Source organism: Strix aluco, chromosome 2 (genome assembly GCF_031877795.1).
Source record: "Strix aluco isolate bStrAlu1 chromosome 2, bStrAlu1.hap1, whole genome shotgun sequence".
NCBI lineage: Eukaryota > Metazoa > Chordata > Aves > Strigiformes > Strigidae > Strix > Strix aluco.
Genome location: NC_133932.1, coordinates 15,284,696 through 15,303,657, shown reverse-complemented (window position 1 = coordinate 15,303,657; position 18,962 = coordinate 15,284,696). Strand labels below are relative to the sequence as shown.

Here is an 18,962-nt window from a genome sequence, read left to right as displayed (position 1 = left end):
TGAACAATCTTAAAAATAGCGCAATTTCAATACCAGGTTTTCACAAAGCATTCGTGACCCAGGACTCCTAGCTCTCAAGGACAAATTTAGATTTGATAGGCATTCAGCTGCCCTGCAGCCCTGCTCCCCGTCCCCGTTAAGACCATCTAGGACGCTTGCCTCTGATGTAGGAGAGAGCAGGCCACACTATGCAAAGCCACAGGCACGGGATCATAAGCATTTTCTCCTGCAATAAAATTTCTATCTTGAACCAAAAGAAGGGTTATTATTTGGGAGCTCCAGCATTTTCTCTTAGTTACACTACATAGTCTGTATTCCTGTAAGTTTATCTTCTTTAAATCGCTATTTCACGTCACTTCAGTCTCTCTTTCTCACGTTCCCACCATCACGGCTGGGGACTGCCCAGCATGTGAACTCCTTATAGATACGGTTGGCAGCCACGGCTGTTTTAGTGTAGCATAGGGGTAGCCATTTCACCAAGGCTGGTACGTTCTCGAGGACATCTCTGTGTCTTTGGGGCAGTATTTCACTGTGGCCAGTGAAACTGTAAACACCAAAGCTGGAGTCTAGAGCCAAAACTATTAGGGCTGAGCGCTGACACGGTACTCTTGGTGACCTTGTGTACTGCTAGGGCCTGAATAATAGGCACCGGAAACAAAGTTGACCTCTAGATGAACCTCACAGCCAAACGTTATCCATTATTAGTATCTGCTAATTAGTAAAATCTGTATTACCATTAGTGTTTATTAATTAGTATCTGATCATTAACAAAATATGTATGCTCACTAGTGAAAGATGCAGCTTAGAATATAATCAGTAGTGAAGATGAAATGTTGAGAGAATGTACCCAACTTCCCTTGTTTAGCCTTGTTCAAGGCTGAGAACCCAAGTGTTTGACCTTGTTAGAAACTCCCTTGGTTTCCCCCCCTGAGCCCTGGCCAGGCTTTGGGTGGAATCCAACAGGAGAGTGAAACCAGATGTTTCCGCTCAAAACAAAGGTGCCAGTTATTCTGGCTTGCTGATTTTTGGTATGTGTGGTGGTTTAGCCCCTGCTGGGGTCTGAGACCATGCGGTTGCTGCCCCTCCCCCACAAAGGGAGTGAAATACAAAGCCCCAAGACTGAAATAAGGAAAGGTTTAATACAACAATGCAATAGCAACACAACAAACAACAGCAATAACAATAACAGTAATAGTGATAGCAGTGAACAGAGCAAAATAGCTACCAAATACAGCAGTTTGAAGCACGATGTACAAGACCACGAGTGCACCGCGCTCCGCGCCAGGAAAATGTGACCTGCCAGGATGTGACATCCAAATGGTATCTGAATAACCCGGCTAGAGCTCCCCGCCACTGCTGGGGAAACTTAACCCTATCCTGGTTAAACCAGGACAGTATGTAAGGCTGGAGCCCCTTGCTGCGACTTTGGAAGCCTCACCTACAGATGGACGCACCGCGTAGGACTTCCCACTCGCTGGGAAAGGCTCTCCAAATCCTCGCTGCAACCGGGGCTCCCCAGTGACTGCGGATCGGGATGTTGGTAATGTATGCAAGTGGTGATGGATCTTTCTTAATCACTGTCCTCCCCATTGTGTGGTAATGATTAGGTGCATTACCTTGCTTATTCTTATTTTCTATAATTAACTGTATATAGTAATAATTAAGTGTACTGTTCTGTATTCTTTTTATTGCTTATTTTCTGTATTACTTGGTTATATCCTTTAATTATTAACAGTAAAATAAGCCTACTCTTTTCACTCTGGTGTCTGAGTTTAATTGACATCCTCGATCAGCAGAACACCTTGGCAGGCCCCATTCTGAATTTCCCATTTTTCAAATGGCATAAAGAAGATGGAGTGTGTACAACAGACATCAGAGTCTGAAGGGGAGCGGGTAGGCTGTGCTCTGGTGTGGGAAAAGGGGTCTAACTGCCACCGCCTCGGGCAGTAGCCTCTACCAGGAGAGTAGGTCTTAGCAGTCCTCTGCCATCAGATCAGCTAGAAAAGAAGGGGGCTAAAGCTGGAGTGGGGAGACTCTCAAACCCACTCCCTTCACAGCCTCTCAAAAGTCTCTGACCCTTTGCCATCACTTTTTATTAGTACTGGAGCACGTGACAGCATCAGGGTACGGCAGCGCTCCCACAGCACAGCGACTTTTCGCAGCTAGTTTCAGCATCCCATGCTATGATGTACAGCATGAGTACAGCCTGGCTCTTGCGGTTCAGATGGGTTTCTAGACCTCCGAGCTGCAAAGGACATTTAGACTGTGCTGGACGCCAACAGCTCAAAACCAGGATGATGGGAGAAGGAGGAGGTGCATCCATTCAGCACTGCAGGGTGAGACTTCAGCTGTGAGCATCAGATGTGATGCACAGATACTTGCTGGCAGTAACCGCTGGCAGACCTTTCTTATGGTCCAAAAATCCTTCCTGTGCTTTTTCTAGAAAAGAAGAGCACAAGTTGCCAGTTTCCTTCCCCAAAACCTCAATGTCTTTCCATCTCCACAGAACTCTGTAATTTTGTTCTGTAATCAGTACCAAGCCCTGCAACAATGAACATTAATTGCGATGGCCAGAGGGAACAAATATGCATTAATAATATCATTTTATTTTCCACAGACTAAAGCCTCAAATTATCTAGGGTCTTGTCACTTGAGACAGTTCAAATGCTCCACTGCAAGCATGTGTTTAAGTGGCTGCAAAAATGCAGCCTAAGCAGGCAGCAAAAACATCATACTATGGACATTTTAAACAATTCTATATCAAGGTCAGTAGGTTGTTGTATTTTTCCGCGTTGCTGGAGTATTCACGTATGAATCACGTCCAGCAGTGAGGATGCCCTGCGTAAAACTTTACTATCCATCTTTCCCAACGGATTATATAGCCGTATTTATGCCTTATGTGGATTTACTGAAAGAGCTCAGCTATTCCCTTGTGCCTTGGTGCCGAGTACAAGCCAATATCAGGGGCAGCCCAGTCAATCTAGCAGTTCAAATGCCATTCCCAGACCCCTAACCCTCCTATTTTCAAATGCATAGTAAAAAGATTAGCTGTGCAGATCAGGCTGATGCTATTTAAGCAGTAAGAGGCACATGGTTTACGCTGTTAGCCACTTCAAACACACAAATGTGTTTTATTTTAATTTTAGCACGTGGCTCTTGGGCTGCCATATACAGAATATAAAGCCAGAACAATGAACTTTTTAAAGTGCTTTAAAGCAACTGAAAACAAGTTGATAACATCAAGTGCTGCAGGGAGCTTAGCCTCCTTCTCCTTACCACTTGAATACCCTGATAACACACATCCCATTATTCAACAGGGCACACTGCTACTGTTAAAAAGCTTTCAGTTAATGTTTTCAAAATCTTCCATTTCAGTCCAAAATCTACTGTGCCATGTAAATTCCAAATCCTTACACGCAATTTATCAGCAGACAATAGATCAAATAAGTTATTGAAACGGTTTCTGTGCCATCCACATATTTTAAAGGTCACTTTGCTACTGATGAGAAGAAAACTGCAGGATTCACTCTCACAGAGAGAAGCTAATTGCTCAACATTTCATGTAAGTATACTCAGACTCTTCCAAGCTGTTCATTACCATTTTTACCCTCACTGTAATGGAATTATTTAACATTTAAAACCATCAGACGCCCTCAATCACAAAGCTCTGCAGACATCACTGCGTTTAAAACACTGCTTCTTCAAGTGCAGCAGACCAAATAGCGGTGTTCATTTCCCGTTTTATATCAAGTCAGAAAAACACCATGACTATCACAGCACTTTGCATTTCCTAGGACTACTGCAAATACTTAGCTGTCTATCATACAGAATATACCCTCTGTAATACTGACTTCCCCCCCTTTCCTGCCCACCACTCACAGCCTGGGTGTCAGTTCATATCAATATATTACCTGCTTCTCTCTCTCGCCTTTGTTTGCTCATTTCTTTAAGCCAAGCCCTAGCATCTGAGAGTCATCTGTTTGACAATAGCGAGGTTTTCAATACTTCATTTACACCACATGAGGGTGTTTCAAGCTGTGTAGGATGCCAGAGTTAATTTGGAAGTCCTCCTGTTTGGAAATGAACCAAGGGGCAAACAGATACATTTTTTTTCCCACTGATTAAAAATCTTATTGGGGCAACCTGGTACAGGAGACTTTGAAAGGACAGAGATGAAACATCATATGCTAGAAAACAGATGGAAGAGGAGTCTTAAGGACATAATCCGATGTTCTCTGAAATCAAATAATCTTTTCTGGGGACTTCCCCGAGCTTTGTCTTGTCTTTAAGGAATCATTTTAAATATAATATGATTTCATACTATTTCCATTAAAATCTCCTTAGACAGGATTAAGTAACCATTATCCCCCTGCCGAGCTTTTTAGAAGCTTTCCATTGGCTTATTGCTCAAAGTTAATTGCGGAGTCAGGAAGAATTACCTACTAACATAAATGGTAAATAAAATAAAATTTCTCCTTCATATACTGCTTCTTCTGGAGTTTAAGTGTACGCAGATCTTTAATGTTTGCCACCTCTGATAAGTGATGGCTTTAAATCCAGCAAAGACTACGTGGGGTAACGAATACCCTGCTCTGGTTAGCAGGTATAATTTCTGTACTCAGCTTTTTAAAACAACACACACATTAAAGTGAAGCCAGAGCACTTCACAAGGCTTTCAATGCACCTGCAAGGAGGAAAACATCTCCCTAAAAGAGAAAACTCTGTGGGTCCATGTTAAGATGGGCTGTTTCCCCAGGAAATCCCAGACAGCAAAGCCTATTACCAGCAACTGTTAACTAATGAGTCGGGCCCTGGGATCACCAGGCAGCCTGCGCTCTCCCACGGCCACGCTACCACCTGCGTTGCAATGGCTGGAGCACACTGTGCAAACTATAGGGGTGCTTCTTAAATAAACAAGTCAAGCTTAATTAATTTACAGCACCAAAAGGTACCTTGTAAGAAAAGCCACTGCAGTGCTGTTTAAAAAAGCCGTGTGATTCTGCAGAGCGAGGCAGAAGGTAATTCAGGGTGATGAAGGCTTGGTGGGATGGCTGTCAGGCGTGCCAGGACCAGGGCATCCTCTAAGCTTGCAGCTGTCCCCTCCGCTGTCAGAGAGGTGGAAAGCAGGCGGAGGACGCCCGCCTGCCCCACGCACCCCACGGGTTGGGGGCTGGCAGCCTTTCCCCCTGCCCCGGTTAGCGGCAGGAATACAAACTGCGGAGTGCTGGGAAATGTCACTCACTCCGCTCGAGTCCCCGGGCCCTGCTACTGACTTCACAAGGCACATTAGTAACTGAAAACAAATACTGAAAACAAATTTCTTGCTTCTTATCCTTTCCCCACCTGCTCCCGCAACATTTGCTGTCTCCCCAGAAGCAGATGAAAACCACTTGTACGTAAAACCACCTCGCTGCTAAGCTTTCCAGTGTGTTCCTTTTACAGCTACGTAACGCACACGTCAAAGCTCACATACAGCACACCCAGCTAATTTCACACTGTTACATCTGGGTTATACACCAGCTCAGGTTCTGACTCGGGTCTGCTTTACAGGTTTCATTGTGTCATGGGTTTGCATTTGGCCACGTAACATTCAAGACTCATATAAAAAAAATCTTTTCTATACCCACACAGCAAGCTTTGAACACTTTTATAGAAGAGCTTTTATCTGACAGTCCTGTAAGCCATTGTCAAGCATCTGGTAATTTGAGGTGGGCTGAATTATTCCAGGCTTGACAAAACCCAAGTCCAAGCTGAATGATTTGAGCCTACATCCTGGGGCAGCCGATGCCAAAAATAAACACTGGAGAGGTTTGGGGTTTTTTTGTTTTCACTTTACATTAAAGCAGGGGTCAATTTTGAACGTAATCACAATTCCTGATGTAACTGTATGTTACGTGCTTACCCTGGTGAGGAGCAGGGGAAGTCAAACAGAAACATAACCTCCCCTACGCTCAATTTAGCTGCGGGAAAGTGTAAAAAATGGGGGCGGGCAGGTACAGGGGGGGAATTTTCTCTCCCTCCTTCTCCACCCAGGCCCCGTACTGCCGGCTGAGCCTTCCCCTGCCCCTCTGGAGATGGCGGAGGGGGGGGGCGGGGGGAGGCGCCGGCACGGGCCCCGCTGGCGGCCGCCCGCGGTGCTGCGGCGCCACCTGCTGGGCGGCGGCGGGAGCGCGGCGGAGGTGCCCGCCGGGATTTCGCCGGGGGGGGTGTGTGGGGGGGGTGAAGACCCCCCGTGGGACCTTGGACGTGCCCCTCAGCCCGGCGAGAGGCGCCTGGAGATCTTTACGTTGCTGGTCGAGATTTGTGGAAGCAGCCAGCGTCCCCCGGGGGAGGGGTGTATGTGGGGATGGATGGATGGATGGATGGATGGATGGGTGGATGGATGGATGGATGGGTGGGTGGGTGGATGGGTGGGTGGATGGATGGATAGGTGTGTGAGTGGGTGGATGGATGGATGGATGGATGGGTGGATGGATGGATGGATGGATGGATGGATGGATGGATGGATGGGTGGCTGGGTGAGTGGATGGATGGATGGATGGATGGATGGATGGATGGATGGATGGATGGATGGATGGATGGATGGGTGGATGGGTGGGTGGATGGATGGATGGATGGATGGATAGGTGTGTGGGTGGATGGATGGATGGATGGATGGATGGATGGATGGGTGGATGGATGGATGGGTGGCTGGGTGAGTGGATGGATGGATGGATGGATGGATGGATGGATGGATGGGTGGATGGATGGATGGATGGATGGATGGATAGGTGTGTGGGTGGATGGATGGATGGATGGATGGATGGATGGATGGGTGGATGGATGGATGGGTGGCTGGGTGAGTGGATGGATGGATGGATGGATGGATGGATGGATGGATGGATGGATGGGTGGCTGGGTGAGTGGATGGATGGATGGATGGATGGATGGATGGATGGATGGATGGATGGATGGATGGATGGGTGGCTGGGTGAGTGGATGGATGGATGGATGGATGGATGGATGGATGGATGGATGGGTGGATGGATGGATGGGTGGATGGATGGATGGATGGATGGATGGGTGAGTGGATGGATGGATGGATGGATGGATGGATGGATGGATGGATGGATGGGTGGATGGGTGGATGGATGGATGGATGGGTGGATGGATGGGTGGATGGATGGATGGGTGGATGGATGGATAGGTGTGTGGGTGGGTGGATGGATGGATGGATGGATGGATGGATGGATGGATGGATGGATGGATGGGTGGATGGATGGATGGGTGGCTGGGTGAGTGGATGGATGGATGGATGGATGGATGGATGGATGGATGGATGGATGGATGGATGGATGGGTGGATGGATGGATGGATGGATGGATGGATGGATGGATGGATGAGTGGGGGGGTGGGTGGATGGGTGGGTGGGTGGATGGGGGGGTGGGTGAGTCAGGGGTCAGGACAAAGCTCCCTGTAGCTCTCCCTGCAGTCCGGCTCCATTAGCATGTAGCGGTGGAGATCGTGCCGTGCCTGAGCACTGCTCAAGGGACCCTGCAAAACCGCAGTGTCAGATCACTCAGCTGAAGCACCCTTGGGGACTAAAAGACCCAAGATAATAAAATAACACCTCTTTGACAGCTATACTACAGACAGTCATCCTCATCTAACAACAAGGAAGAAGTCCTGGCTCTCCACATCCCTCAGAATATGGCTATCCAGCTTTTTTTTTTTTCTGATTTTTTTAATAACAAAGAGCTGCCTTCTTTCACAGTGACTGATAGTATGACACAAGTTAAACTACTTTGCTTCTACAAACCCATACAGACAAGAAACGCTCAGATTAATATTGAACCTTCCATGCATGCAAAGTGTATAGTTTTGGAGGAAGGAAAGTTTTTTCTGTTCAGCACGGATGGATGTTAGTGATCACCCCTTAGTGATGGATTTAGAACTGCTTGTACTATAAGGTAAATAATACAACAAAATATTTCAGAAAGGTCAGACAGATCATTCTTTCCAGTAAGTCATTCATTCATCTAAAGACCCGAGAAATACAGTGCTCTGAACCCTGACACTCATTGACCGGTGTTTAGCAGTAAATAAAGCAAATCCCATTCCTAAATCAGAATACCAATTTTAAGCTTGACGTGATTGAATTTTAGTTGATTTGCATTAATTACAGGAATACCATTGTGGTAACAATACGTTTTCAAACAAGCTTGGAGGGACAGTTTCTTGGCTGACTGAAGGTAATGGAAGACCACACTGCTGCCAAAACCAGTGCTCCTGCTGCAGTGCTCGTGCCCTGCATTAGTGATCATGCAGCTGCTGACCTGGCTGTGAACTGTGCAGCCGGCTGAGCTGATCCCACCCTCAGCTCGGGCATTTGTTTCAGAGGCACAGCACTTCCAAAAGGACTGGCATTGTCCATTATCTTTAGGGTCCTAATTCACTTCAGTCCTTAAGTCTCTGGCCCGCAGGTGACTAGTACACGAACCCAAAATCGACTCTTTCTTGTGATTTCACCAACAGCAACTGGGTCTTCTTCGTGAACGCTTCCACCAGGCCCCCACTGTGCCCTTTCATTTCACCAACCCCGCGATCCTGTGCTGCAACCCCGTGATGAGAGATGCAGATTATTTTCTTTCCGTGTAAGGTGCTGATTATTTTTTGTTTGGTTTCACTGTTAATAGGAAATTATATATCAGGTCATATTAGTCAATATTTGTATAGTAAAAATAATAATTGTAAGACCAGCTCATGTAGGTATCAAAAAGCTTGTGTTAAGCCAACGTTTCCCTTGTAATCGTGGTGTACATATGGCAGAGCTGTCTCTATACAGTTAGTAAAACAAAAGGCTTCAACTGCTCTTCAGGCAGGCTGGCGGAGTGATGTGTTAATCTGCTCCCATTAACAAGACAGCAAATTCCCAGTTGATCACCCAATTCAAATTAAGCAAATGTAATCTCACAGTGACACTCACAATGGTGTTAACGTAATGCATACATAGAGATAGACGGATGAAGTAAGTGTCCTCAGGAGTGCTCAGCTTCCAACATTAATGTCATTTAAGGCTCTCTGAATTTTAATATGGGTCATTAACACCAAACTCCTGTAATCACTGTTTTAAAGACAGAGCCTTTTAACCGTGTCAGTCTTCTGCCTGCTACACAAGGGGTGTAGGCCATGTTACAGGTTTTCCAGTTCGTGGCAGGATGGGGGAGTCCCATCAGACTCCACCATGGAGGTGTACTTTATCGGAGGTGGCGGTGGCTTGAAAGATGGAGGTCTGTTCATACTGAAACAGAAGAGAAAAACCACGCTATCACACAAAAGACGAATAAAAGACTGTTGTAAAACATTCACAGGAGGAGGTAGATGGACTCTAAGTCATTACAAGAGCACCTGACATTTGCTCTTACATACTGTGACTTCCCTGTTTCTGTTCTATAGCTTCAGCACACATCCTGGTATTCATTTGGCTTTCACAGCTCCCACCTCACAATTTTATTCATGCTTTAAAAGAACAGATCATGGTCCTGGTGAACCATTCAAAACCCTTGCAGAGATCTTTTGCTCACACTGCTCTCTGAAGATATATTTAAAGTCTAATAACTTTTTTTTTTTGTCAATTTATAGGCCAAGATAAAGAAAGGTCCTGTCCCAAATCTGTGAAAAAAATCAATCCCATTTTTACCTTCGATATATAGGATTTTCAGTCATGTTTCAAAAGGGTTTTCTATAACCACAAATGATTCATTATCACCATAATTTTTCAAACATTTTAGTAATGTTAGTAAGATTAAAAATAATTGGCTCTTAGATACTGCTCTCATGAATAGATCTCCAAGTGCTTTATTAGAGAATTAAACTTTGGTAATAATTACAAATTCAGTGCTTCTTTGACTGGGATTAAGTTTCAGGTAGCCTACTTTCACATATATTATTCACAACTCAAATAGAGTTGCCCTAGAAGTACAATTTCATTAAAACATGTCCTCAAGTAACCATGCAAAATGAGAGAGCAAAAGCAGCTGTCAGGGAGGCTAATAGAAGTGGGGGGCTCTGGGGAAAAAAATTGACTTGTATTCTTCCCTCACACCCTGAAGCTGCACCACAGCTCTTTTTTTAAAGTTTATTTTATAGATAACCCGTGGAACAGATGAAAGGATGGAGAACACTGCACATTTCATACTGCTGTATGAAAAGAATGGCATTAGCGATCCGTGCACTTAAAGGCCTCATGCACTATGTGTAGTGTCAAATGAAAACGTGTAAATCCAAACAGCCAGGTTAGAGTTTATGCTGTCCTCTGTGCCACCCCTCCCGCCCCTGTGGTTCCCCTCCCTAATACTTACATCTCTTTCTGGTACTGACACCATTTCCTGATGCCTAAAGCTATTAGCAAGCTGCAGAAGAGGAGCAGGACGGCTACCACTGTTGGCCAGGGGAAGCGACTGGCTTTCGTGTTCCTCACGCCACCTGGAAAGGACACACGATACAGACCTCAGCCCAACGGCCTCAGAGAGAAGGGAAATTTGGGCTTGCTGCCTGTGGCTGGCTGCTTGCCCCAGGCACAGTACTGGTGACAACGTGGCCCCAGACCAACACCGCACTGCCAGGTTCCCAGGCTGAGGATCCCAAACTCTGAGCACTGCAGCTCTAATTTATGGACGTAACCCCTTTTTGTTCTGACAGGGTTTGTGGGCTGATTTCAGCCACCCATCGGTTCACATGACAAGATTATTCACACACAGCCCGGCAAGCGTTTCATGCGAAAACCATTGGTTTTCTCTGTTCCTCTGTGAGCTTCTCCGAGAAGAGGAAGCATGTCACGGTGCAGCTGGGCACAGCTGCCCACCCCAGTCCTCCTTCCCACCAGCTTGTTTTTTGTGCCGCTGACACCAAACCCTGCTGCAACGTTTGGCCAAGGACACTGATGCCTTTTGGGGTGGGTTCTCGTTGGCGGCGCAGCATCCCCGCCTCGCCCTGGCTGCCTCTCCTCACCATGGTGCTGGGATCCCCCCACTGCCCCCTTCTGCACAGCCACCCTTGGGGGTGCTGACACCTGAAAGAGGTGCCCTCAGGGTCCTGGCTATGGGGGGGAAGGAGAGGAGGGGCACGGTGCTCCTCCAGCCGCCGCAGTGGGTGCAGCAGTGGGCTGGGTGCCAGAGAGAGCTGGAGCACAACAGTCACTGGGCGATACCACCTCAGTGTCACCTCCCGTTGTGCTGGCATCATGACCATTTGCCAGGCTGGTCATACTGGTATGTCACACAGCCAGGGTCTGAGCCACAGGGGCAGCCAGTGCTGTGGCCAGGCACCAAGTCCACCACTCTGCATGAGACGTGAGTGGCTCCTGGGGCACAGGAGTGTGTGACCAGTCAAATTTTGCTGCTGGAAGAAAACACGCACTGGGGCATTGCTTGCCGATGCAAGGAGAAGGTAGGAATGCCACAAGCCTGTGACAACCCACGCTTTTCATCACTTTTTCCTTTTTTCAAATTCCCTGGTCAAATGTACACAATGCTCCAGGTTTTGTGCTTCTCCGCTTTTCTTGCTGTGCTGGGTTTGTAGGTAGCAGGGAGGGAGCTACAGCCGTGGCCTCCTGTGAGAAAATTCTTGAAGCTCCCCCAGCTCCAAGTTGGAGCCACCTCTGGCCAAGGCTGAGCCAGTTAGTGATGGTGGCTGCACCTCTGTGATAACATATTTAAGAAGGGAAACCTGAGAGGGGGTTGGGACTTGTGAGGAGGCATTATGAGAAGGATATCTATGAGAACACTGAGGTCAGTGGAAGAAAGGACAAGGAAGGGGGGGAGGTACGCTGAAGCAGAGAGCCCCCCTGTATCCTATGGTGAGACATCAGGGCCACCCCCCCGCCACGCATGGGTGTCACTGGAGGAGCAGAGGTTCGCCTATGGCCTATGGAGGACCCCCGAGACTTTATGGGAAGAAGAAGCCGCTGCTGTTGTAGTTCAGCACAGGGAGGACTGCAACACGTGGAGGTGACCCACACCGGAGCATCTGGAGAAGAATGCATCCTGTGGGGAGGACTCACGACAGAGAAAGTTTGTGGAGGACTGTCTCCTGTGAGAGGGACGCCACATGGAGCAGGGGGAAGAATGCAGAAGAGTGCTTCCCCCCCACCTTGGAGGAAGAAGCGGTAGGACTGACTGCACCCCCCATCCTCTGCCCCTGTGCTGCTGGGGGAGAGAAGGTAGAGATATGGGAACAAAACTGAGCTCAGGAAGAAGGGAGGGGTGGGGGGAGGTGTTTTTAAGATATGGTAACACTTCCCACTGTCCCATTCTGTCTGTTAAGTGTCGTTGTCATTAGTATTTTGAATTATAGTGATCTTTTTCTTCCCCTAACAAGCCTGTCTTTTGCCTGTGACCATAATGGGTGAGACACCCCTCCCTATCCTCAACTCCATTCCTGAGCATTTTGATTAATTTTTCTCCTTCCCAGCACTGGGGGGGAAGGGGTGAATGAATGGCTGCATGGTGCTCAGCTGCTCTCTGGGCTCAAACCACAACACTTACTGCAAGGGCACGCTGAAAGGAGAGGATTTGTAGGATAATATCTCACCAGTACTATTGAGCAAACTGTTGGTAGTAAAGAAATCTTTTCCTCTGGTAACTGAAATTGGCTGGTCTGTGATGCTGAAGGACAGGTTACCTAAAAAGATATGGGCAGAGAACATATGTAGTAACTTTTTATTTTTTCAAAAATGAAGGTTTTGTTTTGAAGCCACTGTTATTCACCCTGCTGAAGACTGGAAATAAAATTCCAGAATCAGGGTGTCAAAATTCACTTGTCCAGATGCCTACATTTTTGGCCTACAACCTGGTGTTAGACAAAAAAATTGTGCTTTTATCAAATTGAAGAATATTAGGAGGAAGAAGGAGTATTAGAAAACACCTATTAAGATGTTTCAGCAAGCCAGCATTGAGCTGCACAGCAGTCTGGGAGGATGATAAGCTTTTTACCTCTTTGATGATAACGGAAAAGCTAAAGATATTAAGTGGCTTAACAGGAACACAAAGAATCTGCCTCTGCTGTGACTGAGTGAAACCTCAGTCTCCTCTGTCAAGTACTGTGTCTGGACCACAAAAATCATCTTTCATCTGTTTGTAGACAGATATTTTGCCTTTTGTAATACAGCTAAGCTATCTGTGTTTAAGATCAGTGCTGCCTAAGGATACATTCCTGTTTTTTCTAGCCCTCTCCATGTTCATGTCTTCCGAAATAACAGCTAAAATATGCAACTAGACAATGGCACAGTGTTTCCAGAACTGCCACAACACTTACGATGTGCCAGAGTTGTATTCTCAGAGGAGCGTGTGGCATTCCTGAAGCTTTGTGGGGATTCAGTGATGGAATCGTTCAGATCTGTACAAAGAGAAATAATATCCATCAATTAATTGTCTTACAAGCCTGTACATGACTGCTTCATTAGGCTCAACTGTGGCTATTTTATACCCTTCACTTTTCTCTGATGCAAACAACAAATGAAATAACAGCGATACCTGAAAGTCTCTACTATAACTGCTGATTTATAAATCCAACAAAAAAAATCCACTGTTTAAATGATGTAAATGAGTAAACAGACACAGCCAGCTATATCTCTTTCATATGAGATGCTGGTTCTGATTGAAACTGAGTACTCAGGTATATATATATATATGTATGTGTGTATGTATTAAAAAGCCCTACCAAAATCAGTCTGATTTTAGGGCACTTCAAAAATTTACTGAGAGTTTTGGACATTAATTCAGTTCAGTTCTTCTTCTCTCCTTGTTATTATTAGGTGTTTAATTTTATGGGGGTACGCATGGTAGATATGGTGGTTTTAATAGTTATGTATAAAATAGGAAATGCACTTAGAAATCCCATAGCACTGTGCTCTATACAGCATGCTGATGAACACTACTTATTATTATTTACATAATGGCTTGTGTTAGACCCTCTGAGGATTGAACTGATAATTGTAATCCCTGTTGTACGAGCCCGGTGGCCCTGGGAGGGCACAGGAACACAGGTTGGTATGCCTCAGCAGGCGCACCAGTGCCCACATGTTCAGAAATTGCCCTCAATTACAGCTGCCAGACTGAGGCCCCTTCAAGGCCATGCCTCAGCTGGTGGTCAGGTGGGTACGCCAGTAGGGAAGCTGATGAGTGGTGTGGCGTCCAGTACATCCTGCAAATAGTAGTGTAATCCAGCACGCTTTTAGCAAAAATTGCAACCAGCAAGCTGTGCAAGAGCAGGATCGTGAAGCATTAGAAGTTGTCACAAGGTTTTGGTCTAAATGCGTGGTTGTGGGTTATACGCAGGTAAATAAGCACAGGAGTGCTGCCAAAAATATATTCAGAAAATGGAAAACGGCTGCTACATTTATACTGCATCCAAAAGACGACTGCCATACAAATGCAAAAGCGCATTGACAGGTCCTGCCTCTTCTGAAAGCACAAAGACAAACCAAGACGTTAAAACAGAGAGTCACTTCTGGTTTTCTGCTGCTGACCAGAGATTTTGTAAAGGGAAATATCTGTGAAAAAATGTCCACCCTTGATTTATTGATCTTTAATAAGGCTGCCTTTCAGTGTTCTATTAGCCAGCCTCTATTGGCCCACATTATCTCATTATTTCATTGCTGCTGTGTGATTTTATTTAGCCTCTCCAGTAATTTATTTCATTTATAAACTACCCTCAGTACTCACTACATTTGCCTAGCAACTCTCTCAGTTTTAATATTGTTAAATTAAATACATCTAATAAAACCAGGATACTCAAACATTTTTCCATTCCTCTTTTGCCACTGCAAATCCTTGATGGCTTGGAAGACTCAAGCCTTTTTCTTCTAACTCAGTGCAACTCAACAGGGGAATTGCTTCTCTGAAGTGCTGTAAAGCTGGTACACATTACACCACCCAACTTTTGGTCTCTGCTCAGACACAACTTTTCCATGTTTAGTAACAATTTTTGCATGGTGATTTGATGACTATCAACTAGCAGCTGAGAATAAGCACTGCAGAGCTAATGTTTGTGGCAAAGGCATCACAAACTGAGGACCACGCAGAGCCAAGTACCTGCTGCTGCACATTTGCAAGACACTCCAGATCACTGTAGATTTGCAACCCAACATTTGCTAAGTTGGTGCCACATTCGCACTTCGCAGCACCCATAATTGGCTTCGTAACTCCCCTGTTACAGTCCTACAAAGCAAAAGAGATGCAACTTCTACTCACGTGCTGTGGTCAAACTCTCACTGAATGCTGTGGCGCTGGTATAGCTTTTTGTCTCTGCAGTAGAAATCAGCTCTCCTGCTGAAAAACACACAAGCTTGTAAAAATTGCTGTAGAAGACCATATCACTTGTTTTTACTTTTTCCCTCTTTCTCCCCTGAGGTCAAACAGTTGTAACCTACTACTTGAGATGCTGGCTTCCCTCAGACAAGCGCCTCACAGCTCTGTGTCTGGTTTGAACGTCTGTCACAAGCTAGAAACTCAAGAGGAGTTTGGTGAGATGGATGAATAAACTTTGACAAAACATATGGGGCATTTAAGCACATATTTTTGGATTTCAGTTGAATTTCAGCTGAAACTTAACAGTTCCAAGTGCACTGACTTGTTTCGTCCTGAAGCCAGTAGAGTGATGAACAAATGTACGTAGATTAGAATTTAGGCAGGGTTTCACCAGCTCCAATGAGACAAAACTGTTTTCCCAACTAGCAAAGAGAAGTTTTGAAGAAGTTGGTGTACAAGAGTCACAACTGCGATGCCTGGTGCCAAATGCCAACTTATTCAACATTTTCCTTTAGTCTTTTTTTGAAGTGTTAAGTATTCTAAAGCTTAACTAGCTATTTATCTGATATTCAAACACAGACAGATGGTGGTTAGTAAGTAGACCTCTATTTTCCCCAAGAGGACTATTTCACATTTACTAAAAAGAGTCCATCTTTCCTACCACCTGTCTCTTTTTTGGAAAAAGTATCGTTAAGCCGTCTGAACAAACCTGAGAAGGTGAAATGCAGCTGTAACCCAGCACTCAAAGCCTGAGCATCTCTGAGCTCAGAGATGGAGTTTTTGTGGAAGCTAAGCAAAGACCAGGCTGCAGTTTTAACAGCCTTGTTTTTGTCTCCCCTCCTCCTTCTCCTGCCTATATTTGTGCACTCTTCCCTCGTATCAATTCCCATCTGGCTCTTGGATTTTCATTAAAAACTTGCAAAATAACAGGAACTGAACTAAACCAAACCCCTTTTTACAATGGCAGACTTGGACTTGGTGTCCTGACTTGGCTGCAGCCCAAAGGGTCTGCTCAAGGAGCTGATGGTGGCACCAGTGTGAGAACCAGCAGTGAACCTGAGAGGAAAAGCAGTAACCCAAGGTCTGCACACCATGACTGCCACACATCAGGAGTGTTGGTTAAAATGAAGTTTTTTCCTGGGCTATTTACAGAAGAGAAATGTCTCAGCTCCAGCTTATGCTATGACTTTCACCTCGGACCTCTTCAACCAGTGAAGATGTGTAATCCAGTGAGGAGAATCCTCTCTGTTCACATTGTTTATTTATAGCCTCTGTCTTGAAATTGTTTGTTGAGACAGAAGGGCTTTCAGTCCACTTGGACAAGCGCTTTGCTGCCCCGCTGTCAGCCAGGCTGGGCAAGTGTCTGTGCTTTGGGGAAGGGGAAGGCAGCATGAAAAGCAGCAAACTTTAATTTCAGTGCAGCTGCAAACTGTGTTCCTGCCCTGGCATAATTTGATCTAGTCTCTTCATGCCCCAGGGCTTTCCATTGAGTGATCCAGCTCCCAAACAGCACTCTGCTGGGACAGGAGGAAGCCTTGTGTTCATCATCTTCTTCCAGTGTTACCCCACACACTGCCCGTCGCATTACTCGCACATCTCTGGGTAAATATTGCTGCAGCCTAGCATAGGTTGCTTTAAGTGAAGGCTGCAGGGTTGAATTACACAGCTTGAGGAGGATGTTCAATGCTCAACAGGCTTATGAAAGTTAGTCTGTTGCAATCAATTTTTTTTTGGTTTGAGAGAACAAGGCTGCCACAAATACCAAGAGCCAAATCCACTCTTGCTGGCTGCTGCCTCAGCAGAGGATGATTTCTGAGCCAAAGCTTTAGTGCTGCTATGGAGGGGAAAATGGTGTTTCACAACGACTTGCCACGTTGCCTCTTCCTCGTGCTGCCTGCCCTGCTGTCTCACACGTACTGTTTTGCCTCCAAAATGGGAGCGTGTGCCATGCCTGTGTTTATTCAGGCTGCGTGGCAGCAGGCACACACCTTGCTGCTGCTGAGGACAGCCCCAACGCCTTCTAACTGCTGCTTAAAACCAGCCTGTCCTACAGGGATCAAGAGCTGGGCTTCAAAATGGGAAGAGACTTTAAAGAAAAAAGTGTTTGCACACACGCCGTGCTGCAAGAAAATGCACTCTGCTGGGACTGGCAGGCATCAACCCTTTATTTTGGGATCAGAAGGCAGGGGGTTCACCTGCTCTCTATTCAGGCTGCTGCCGTGCTGTTGAGTGCGTGCCAGCTGCTGGTGCACGTACCCCTCCCCGGGGAAGCGAGGTTAAACCCTTCCAAACAAGTTACCTTGCCCTCCACTGGCCTCGGTGTCACCAGCCCGGAGAAGTAATCACTGAGTTGAGTCATCTGCTGTAAATATTTTCTTTATTGGTGCTTTGTCTTTGTACTCCTGTGCTCCAATGTTTGGGTTGCACTTTTTCTAGTTCTAATGTCATTCTATTTGTGTATGATATTTAATTAAAGAGATACAAAGAATAAGTATTGTAAAAATATATACTTGATGTCTGTTCGCTTGCTGAAATTAATGCATCTATCCTGAACGGAGAATTAAAAAGATAAAAACAAGACAGCATTTTCTCATATATTTTTGAACTGTGGACTTAGTGTATAATGCACTAGGAAAAGGGCTTCAGTGGACATTAAATTGCTTGCTACAAAAATTGCAAGATGCTTATTGTGCTTATGTATCTTTCTCCTACATTCTTGAAGCAATAGATAAAGCATCTTGGCTGAATTGATTACCTTGTGTCGTGGAAACAGGAGCCAAGCTTGCTTGACTTGTGAAATCCAGAGAGGCCAAAGATGTTGACTGGTGCTCTAAAGACAAACAGATTATACAGCATCACATTTAGTCGATAGTGTCTTTTAACAATAATATTAATGAATGATAAAACAACCTGGATCAAAGAGCTTGCAGCAGCTCTTGGGTAAATGCCGACTCTGCAGCACTGTCTGAGTTAGGGTTAAATGTTCAAAACACATCCCACAAATTCAAGGGGCATTCAGAGACAGCTGACGTTATTAATGCTGACCCTTTCATGTAGGCTAGCTCTGTGCGTTATTTATTTGTTTTCATACACAGGGTTCAGTTTAACTGCTGTGGAGTGGGGTTATGCACTTGATGGTGGTCCCCTGCCTAGCCAGGGCCTCACCAGAAATGGTCCTGACAACATGCAGCAGCCGTATAAACCCAGGAGACCTCCTGCTTTTGCAGGTTTTCCTCTCAATTGCTGAAGGTAGTTCTATATGGCTATCCATACGCATGCTCTGGTAAAGCAGTGTTATTTGTCTTATATCATTAATGACTGAGAATGATGCGCTACTATTTGGTCAAGGAAAAGTGGTAGGTTTAACTTTTCTATCACATGCACCTTTCTGTCATAACAGGACAAACTTATTCATAGTTGTGTAGGGGTTTTTATTCCATTTTGTAAAAAGGCATAAGGATAATATGTGATATTCAACATGCCATTTTACATGCTGTCCCAACGTGACAGTCTGAGCAGGATTTGTGTCAGATCTCTTCTTAGGTAACTTCATAGCTCACAGATTCCCACTGAGCAGCACACAGGTACCGTCAGTACTAGAGCACACTGACCTTTCCCTGGCACGCCTCTGGCTCTGTGTATATGACATTTAAGCAGTGGTCAAGCAGAGATCCT

The 18,962-nt window shown here is 45.6% G+C and overlaps 1 protein-coding gene across 3 annotated transcripts in view; it reads right to left on the bottom strand.

Moving 5' to 3' along the window:
- Positions 1-7,992: 7,992 nt before the first annotated feature.
- Positions 7,993-18,962, bottom strand: part of CD96 (CD96 molecule) — a 31,459-nt gene continuing 20,489 nt past the window's right edge. For 2 of the 3 annotated variants that reach the window (XM_074811925.1, XM_074811944.1), the window contains 6 exons: positions 18,043-18,117; positions 15,231-15,308; positions 13,294-13,374; positions 12,571-12,660; positions 10,341-10,464; positions 7,993-9,280 (listed from right to left, as the gene is read on the bottom strand). In XM_074811925.1, the coding sequence (XP_074668026.1) occupies positions 9,172-9,280; positions 10,341-10,464; positions 12,571-12,660; positions 13,294-13,374; positions 15,231-15,308; positions 18,043-18,117 (557 nt within the window). In that variant the 3' untranslated portion in view covers positions 7,993-9,171. The remainder of the gene's footprint in view (positions 9,281-10,340; positions 10,465-12,570; positions 12,661-13,293; positions 13,375-15,230; positions 15,309-18,042; positions 18,118-18,962) is intronic. The other variant, XM_074811935.1, reaches the window with a different exon arrangement.